The sequence below is a fragment of the Coregonus clupeaformis genome, chromosome 6 (genome assembly GCF_020615455.1).
Source record: "Coregonus clupeaformis isolate EN_2021a chromosome 6, ASM2061545v1, whole genome shotgun sequence".
NCBI classification, from domain to species: Eukaryota; Metazoa; Chordata; class Actinopteri; order Salmoniformes; family Salmonidae; genus Coregonus; species Coregonus clupeaformis.
The window spans coordinates 40,229,317-40,236,910 of record NC_059197.1 but is presented as its reverse complement, the minus strand read 5'-3'; the positions used below and the strand labels follow the sequence as shown (position 1 = coordinate 40,236,910).

The 7,594-nt window shown below is 42.5% G+C and overlaps 1 protein-coding gene across 2 annotated transcripts; it reads left to right on the top strand.

Annotated features, from left to right (window-relative positions):
• The first annotated feature begins 4,878 nt into the window (after positions 1–4,878).
• LOC121568380 lies at positions 4,879–7,006 on the top strand. Of its 2 annotated transcripts, XM_041878927.2 has the most exons (6): positions 4,879–4,972; positions 5,177–5,782; positions 6,033–6,190; positions 6,309–6,434; positions 6,546–6,783; positions 6,871–7,006. In XM_041878927.2, the coding sequence occupies exons 2-6, from the start codon at positions 5,638–5,640 to the stop codon at positions 6,981–6,983; spliced, it is 780 nt and encodes a 259-aa protein (XP_041734861.2). In that variant the 5' UTR covers positions 4,879–4,972; positions 5,177–5,637; the 3' UTR covers positions 6,984–7,006. The 2 variants fall into 2 exon arrangements, with proteins under 2 accessions (XP_041734861.2, XP_041734860.2); XM_041878926.2 differs by having other exon boundaries at positions 6,546–7,006.
• The last annotated feature ends 588 nt before the right edge of the window (positions 7,007–7,594 follow it).

Here is a 7,594-nt window from a genome sequence, read left to right as displayed (position 1 = left end):
TTGTGTCATGCACAAAGTAGATGTCCTAACCAACTTGCCAAAACTATAGTTTGTTAACAAGAAATTTGTGGAGTGGTTGAAAAACGAGTTTCAATGACTCCATCCTAAGTGTATGTATACTTCCAACTTAAAATGTAGATACAGATACATTACGTAGATACAGACTCATTACATAGATACAGACATTTTTTTCCTTCTATTTCTCGATCATTAGCAAGCTTTTGACTTTAGACGCAACCACAGGCATATATGTCAGAGACCACTCAGATGGGTCTGGTGACCCAGCTACAGTATCTTGTGCATCACTCTTAGGGGATTCATGATGCAGCTTCTCCTAATGCCAGGTCATTAAAATGCATTATTTTGTGAATTTTTCATGATTTTTAGTTTTGTTTATTGGTGTATTTTTTTGTATTTCATGCATTGGTGTTTTCAATAATTGTAATGTGTTGTTAAGAAATGTATTGTATAACTGCTAGAAATTATGTTGATCGTAGCTTCTGTTTGTTTTACTGTTTTGTCTTATGCTAAACTTTGAAAGGTTATTCATTTTGGTTATCTAATGTTGTAAGATCCGGAGCATAATCATTAAAGTTACTGTAAATGTGTATCTTGTTGTTAAACCTGCCTTGTTTGACAGGTTTAAGAGTAAATTAACTGACACACATAAGTGTGCACACATACACACACACAGAGACACACACAGTCTTGTAGAACTAACCTTGTGGGGCCACACAATTAAGTCCCATTCAAAATCCTATTTTCCTTAACCCCTAACCCTAAACCTAACCTTAATCCTAACCTCAACCCCAAAACCTAACCTAACCTTAACCCTAAAACTAACCCTAGCTCCTAACCCTAAACCTAATTCTAACACTAATTCTAGCCTTAACCCTAAAACCCCTAGAAATAGCATTTGACCTTGTGGGGACTAACAAAATGTCCCCAGTTGGTCAACTTTTTGTTTGTTTACTATTGTTGAGTAGACTTCTGGTCCCCACAAGTAAAGTTAAACACGTCCAGACACACACACACACACACACACACAGACACAGTTAGAATGAAGTTCTTCGCACTAACCCTGAGGGTGTCCGGGAAATAAGACACTCCTAATAGAGCTCATCTCATCACTTGCAGAAGAGCAGTAATATTTATTCTCACCTTAGAGAATAAAGTAAATCAGGTTGGATCAGGATTTGCATAATTTCAATACAGACTGCACCTTGCTGTAATGAGTTTAATATAAATGTGTGATGTGGCAATTTTCTTTATACCGATGCTAGTAAGAAATGAGTGTCTTGTTTACCAATACTGGGGCAATTAACTAAATGTTATACTACTCTGGTTGTGAATAATGCCTTTTAAATCCTGGTATAGGGTTAGTCCATGTTAAATTGTATAAATTAAAGTTAACTAAAATGTATACGTCCATTCCTTATTATAGTGACTGCCAGGTTATGAATGTTATAGAAAACAGTGTGCCCTTTTTGTCCTGTGAGTTCAACATCAGTTATCACTTGCACAATTACCAAATCCTGTGCATAGTTGCATAAACTTGGATTATGAAAGCGTCACAAATAGTTCTGACTCTCTCTCTCCCTACCCCAAACTAAGACGTGGACCTTGACATCTTATTTTGAGCATTTATTCCTGCATTGACAAAAACAAAATTTCACACTACTGGTAGTTTCTCCAATTACTTATTTAGCATCTTCTAGCGCCCTCTTGTGGAACATACGAGATCCCACAACATGGGCCATAGAAATTGACGTAGCGTCCCATGTAACAATGGGAACGAGACCTTGCTAATATTTTGCCGTGGACCAACTTCACGATATGAGAAAGTTTGAAAAGTTAGATAGCTAAGTTAGATAGCTAATAAAGCTAGTTAGCCCCTTTCCCATATAAATGTACAGTTCTATATTCATGCAAGCAGCCAGCTACCCAGCTAACAAAATTACGTTCCAGGACGTGACCACAAAGTTATTTTAGTCCCCACATAAGTCATAATAACGTTATTGTGAAACTTACAGACGATGTTCCAAAATGTATTTATATCATTCCGATTGTAACGTCGTATGAAGAGAAACTATAGCTCTAAATGTAGCGTTATGAAATGTTCCTGGGATATCTCCAAAATAACATGATATTCAGAAACTTTCATGGACTACCAAGTAACGTTTTTAATGTTCCCATGATGTCTGTATAGCGACGTGATCTTTATAACCTCTATAATACTTATTAGAAACGTTATGAAAGTGCCTATAATGTCCCAAACGGGCAATGACATTCAGTACCTCTGGAAGACTTAAGGGGAATGTTACAAATGTTCAGTTACGTTCCTTGTTAGCTGGGTACCGAGCTCGCTTCTTTCCAACTTTTTCCCCCAATAAGATCAACTTTTACACGCAGTGATTTCTTTTGCATTCTAGCCATAATTGCTAAATGTAACGTTAACTAACTAACAGTTAGGTAGCAAAGCTGTCAGAGGTATTTCCTGTTTTTGTTGCTTCTCTAATATCTTCTCTTGCCTAAAAAAAATTCAGCTGTCAAAGATAATGGAGGCCACAACAAAGTTTCTAGCCATAACTATATTTCTTCTGCTTCTGTCAATGTCTTCTTTATCTGCAAAATCTGACATCCCTTTAAATGAGAGGTTGTGCTCTTTGCCTCATTTATTGCAGGGAATATGAAGATGATCTCAGCAAATAATGGCTAAAGCTTGCAGTTTTGTGGCAGAACTAATGATACAAAACAACCTGCAATTATGCCTGCTCCAAAAAGAGATAGTCAACACAGGACCCGTGCAAGAAGCACAGCAAGGCCAAGGGATGGTTCCTGGATCACGGAGGGAGGAAAAAGGACCCTATCCCAGCAGCCAATGTGGCCTCTGTAGTCTCACTACCACCAGTGGAGTCTCAGGAGCACCATGCCTTCTCACCAGCCTTCATGTATGAGCCCCAGCCAGGTCGAGCCCTCAGCACTGGAAACCTCTCCCCTGCTCCCACTCCTCTGTCCATGGTGGAGCTCCCTCGCCTCGTGGCAGAGGGGGGTCTGGAGCTGGCCATGGAGGAGTCACTGTGGATGGAGGGACCTCGTCTGATTGCTTCAGCGCTGGGGACTGATATCCCTGTCAAAGCTACTCAGGTGTCATTCGAGGAATCTGCACTGGACAGGTAGGTTAAGCAGTGAGCATGTGTGTTTGCTGCTTCATTTCACTCTTGTGTTCAAATGTGACATTGGTCTTTCCAAAAAATTCAGGTAGAACACTTAGTATTGTGGTGTCCGTTGTTGGTTCAGCTTTACAGATCATGGAGACGTGTTCCGGGTAAAGACGGCTGATCAAGACAAAGAGACAGAAGCAGGAAAAGATGTCAAGCACAGAGAGAATCTTTGCAAAGAAAATACATCTGGGAAAGCTTCAGTTTTTCCACTTGCAAGCTGTGAACAATGGCCCTTTCAGGTAGTGAACACCATAATGTTATAACTTTTTTTTTTTTTTACAATAATAATGGAATAACAGTGGATTTGCCATTCTTCTGTAGCATTCACACTATTTTGCAGATACATTTTGCTCATTGTATGCATTTTCTTTTTTTTGTAGACCGTCCAATAGAGCAGGCACTGAGCATGTCATCTTCTCCCTCACCTCTGTGCTGCATGTGCAGGATGGATGCAGTTTTGGGCTCTTTTCTCTGGCAGAGTGGCATCAGGAGGCCGTACTGTGGAGAGCATTGCAGGATATCCCATTTTTCAGGGACTATTTACTTTGTAAGGCATTCATCAGGTAGGCTAAGATTGCATCCCAATTGGCAACCTATTCCCTACACAGTGCACTACTTTTGACCAGGGCTCATAGGGGACAGACTTTGGAACACATCCTAACTGTCCACATTTATTGCATCATGTCACTTTTTTGGCGTGTTTTCTCTCTCTTGACTTAAATTATTTTATTTGTCAACTTTATGTTGCTGTTGTGTGTCGCAGGTGGCACAGAAGTGTGTGTAAGATCACACTGCAGAGGAAGTGTGAAGTACTGCAGGTCCTGCTACTCATGGCTGTACCCCTCTCTTTCAATTCTCCAGGTATTCTGCATCACATTATTGTTGCATCCCAAATGACATCCTACTCCTTATGTTGTGCACTACTTTTGACCAGGGCCCATAGGGGACACCCATAGGGCTCTGGTCAAAATAAGTGCACTATATAGGAAATAGGGTGCCATCTGGCATGCAGACAATAGATTTGTACATCAACATTACAGTCACATGTACATGAGTCCTTATTGTTCATTTTGTTCCATGATTAACATTGGAATGTTTTTTATTAGTGTTTTTTCATTTATGTGGAAATTCACACAATGGAAAAAACTAAATGTTGCTGTTTTCAGTCTGATTGAAGAACCACAGTCCACACAGCCAAGAGCTTGGCCTGTTGGCCTCCATCCCTCTCTCTAATGTGTGTTTGTGTGTGTTTGCTGGTAATTGTATTAATATTTTTGATTCCATGATTCTCGACAGAGAGCAGCCACAGCAGGGGAGTCTGTTCCAAGTAGAGCTGATATTTGGAGCAGACGGTCAGCCGACCCTGTTCCCACCCATGCACTTGTTCCAGGAGGTGCTGCGAGGGGCACTGCTGTCAGTGGCAGACTCTGCCCTTCGGGTGAGATCATGTAATTAACCACACACTGAAGGATGGGCTCTGGTCAAAAGTGGTGCACTAAATAGGGAATAGGGTGCCATTTGGGATGCAGTCATTCGTTTAGGTCAAGGTTGTGATTAACTCATCACAGAATTCCCAGTTGCGTGTCCCAGCAAGTCTTACATACTAATGTGGTTTTGCTCTTGTAGGTATTTGGCACTCTCTTGATGCCAAGGACAGTGTGTATGCAGCACCTCCCTCACCAGTGCTGCTCAGAAGCTAAGCCCTGACCTGAACCTGGCCTGTACCAGTGGAACTAATTGTATCACAGGTAATGCTGGACAGGACAGGAGATTAGCTATCTTCCCAGTTGTACCACAGTCCATCTTTTGATAGAATATGTTGTTCATCCCATAACTGGGCTTGTCAAGGAAAAATGTCTAATTAATGGTAAACAGGAGTTAAAGCACTGGGGAAAAAACAGGCAGAGATATACATTTTCTTACGCTGATCGCCTGTGTTTGTATGTTCTCAGCTTTTGGGGAGAATGACAGTGAGCCGACTGGTGTCAGCAGCTTCTCCTCCAAGCGGGAGCCTCATTGTGTTCTATCAGCTCCCAGGCTGGTGCTGCCCAAGCTGACCCCTCTGATGGTCCAGGGACAGAGGCTGAGAGGGCAGTACTAGCCCCTGTCCAGGAAACAGCTGGAATGGCAGCTCAGCCTCAACGCTGGGGCTAAGGAGGTCCAGAGAGAGCAAGCCAGGATCACACGTCAATCACACTTTATTTTAAAACTATTTTCACTGAAAAGCTCTACAACGATGCACTAACTAACTATCCTTTCATCACGTTTGGTTTCTGAATCATGGAATGTTTGTTGATTCTCCCTTGACCCACTGGAGGCTGGGCTTGAGATCCAGCAGCTGTGTAAGGGTCACTCCTGGTTGGTTGACATCCATCTGTTCACCAGTCAATGGAGTCCAGCCTTTCTGGAGACCATGATGGGCATGCCTGCCTTACACCACGAGGAACACATTCAGAAGGTGCGCTCCTGGACTGACAGGGTGCGCACAGTGCCCCCGTCTCTCACCACCTTCAACAAGCTGCTCATCGTCAACTGCTCCCACATCCAGGAGAAGATAGGTTTGTGGGTGTGGCTGTGTGTGGCTGTGGGTGTGCTGCAAGACTTTAGGCCAATATAGTTACTGCATGTGTGTGATGTGTGTGTGAGTGTGTGACAGTGTTTTACTGGTATCACTGGGGACTTTTTGTAGTCTTGTTATCTGATTGTGCGGCTCTGCTCATCGGCACTGGTCAAAAGTAGTGCCCTATATAGGGAATAGTGTGCCATTTGGGAAGAATCCTGAATGTGTGGTTTTGTTTCTCCATGCAGGGCCTCTGTTGAACTCCATAGAGGAGGATGTGTTGACTCTGTTGATTGAGGAGCTGAAGCTGCGCTCAGAGAACTTGATATTAGAACTGAAGAGAGCTGTGGAAGGTCTTAGGCTGGAACCCACAGACTTCAACGACTTCACCCACTATGCCAGCATGGTATTGCCTACACATGCACCTTTCTGGAGTTATTGCTGTGTATGGTCATCTAATCATTATTTGCTTCCTTTAATCAATACTGTATATTTTATCGACCCCATTGGATTTCTTCCCTCAGGTGAAACACTGTGTGAAAATGTCTGATGACATGCAACAACAAATGGAGCACCTACACTCGCTCCAGGAAACCGTTCGCACCAACTACAGACAGATGACACCAGATGAGCTGTTATTGGAGGAACAGGTTAAACACATAGCTTTTGATTTGTCTGAATTATTTCTTTGTACCTATTTTGAGTCATCAGAAGAAGAGCTACCTTCAGATATTGTTTGTTTTGATTTATTCTGTGTTTAGATGGGAGCAGAGACAGTGTGCCAGCGTCTTCCCTCAATGGCTGACACCCTGGACAACACCTTCTTCTCCCTGGCCCACGGCCTGGAAAAGATAGTGACCAAAGCCACCTCTGGACCATATCTGGACCCCACTCAGAATGCAGTGCAGATGCTCAACAAGCTCAAGATCATGTGCAGACAGGTGTATGCTGTCTCTGCTCGCCTGACAGAGCTCAGCAGTACCAGTAAAAGTCTCAGAGGTGAAATGAGAGAGGGACTGAGGGAGGGTGCCTGCCCTGTGGTTACATTGCTCCTTCCTCACTCTCTTATCTGTGTCCCCTCTGTAGGAAACCCTCTGGATTTGACTTTTGTAACAGAAGCCAGGCAGAAGATGGAAGCTCGCAAAGGGCTGTGGGAGCTGATTTTTTATTTATTTTTATTTTATTTCACCTTTATTTAACCAGGTAAACCAGTTGAGAACAAGTTCTCATTTACAACTGCGACCTGGCCAAGATAAAGCAAAGCAGTGTGATAAAAACAACAACACAGAGTTACATATGGGGTAAAACAAAACAAAGTCAAAAATACAACAGAAATACATATATATACAGTGTGTGCAAATTTAGCAAGTTATGGAGGTAAGGCAATAAAATAGGCTATAGTGCAAAATAATTACAATTAGTATTAACACTGGAATGATAGATGTGCAAGAGATGATGTGCAAATAGAGATACTGGGGTACAAATGAGCAAAATAAATAACAATATAGGGATGAGGTAGTTGGGCGGGCTAATTTCAGATGGGCTGTGTACAGGTGCAGTGATCGGTAAGGTGCTCTGACAACTGATGCTTAAAGTTAGTGAGGGAGATAAGTGTCTCCAGCTTCAGAGATTTTTGCAATTTGTTCCAGTCATTGGCAGCAGAGAACTGGAAGGAATTGAGGCCAAAGGAGGTGTTGGCTTTGGGGATGACCAGTGAGATATACCCGCTGGAGCGCAGACTACGGGTGGGTGTTGCTATGGTGACCAATGAGCTAAGATAAGGCGGGGATTTGCCTAGCAGTGATTTATA

Excerpts from the sequence above, each read along its gene's own strand:
- LOC121568380 (XM_041878926.2), top strand. The coding sequence starts at position 5,638 with ATGATGGGCATGCCTGCCTTACACCACGAGGAACACATTCAGAAGGTG. Across the intron at positions 5,783-6,032 it reads CCACATCCAGGAGAAGATAG|GGCCTCTGTTGAACTCCATA; the intron begins GTTTGTGGGTGT and ends TTCTCCATGCAG. Across the intron at positions 6,435-6,545 it reads AGCTGTTATTGGAGGAACAG|ATGGGAGCAGAGACAGTGTG; the intron begins GTTAAACACATA and ends TTCTGTGTTTAG.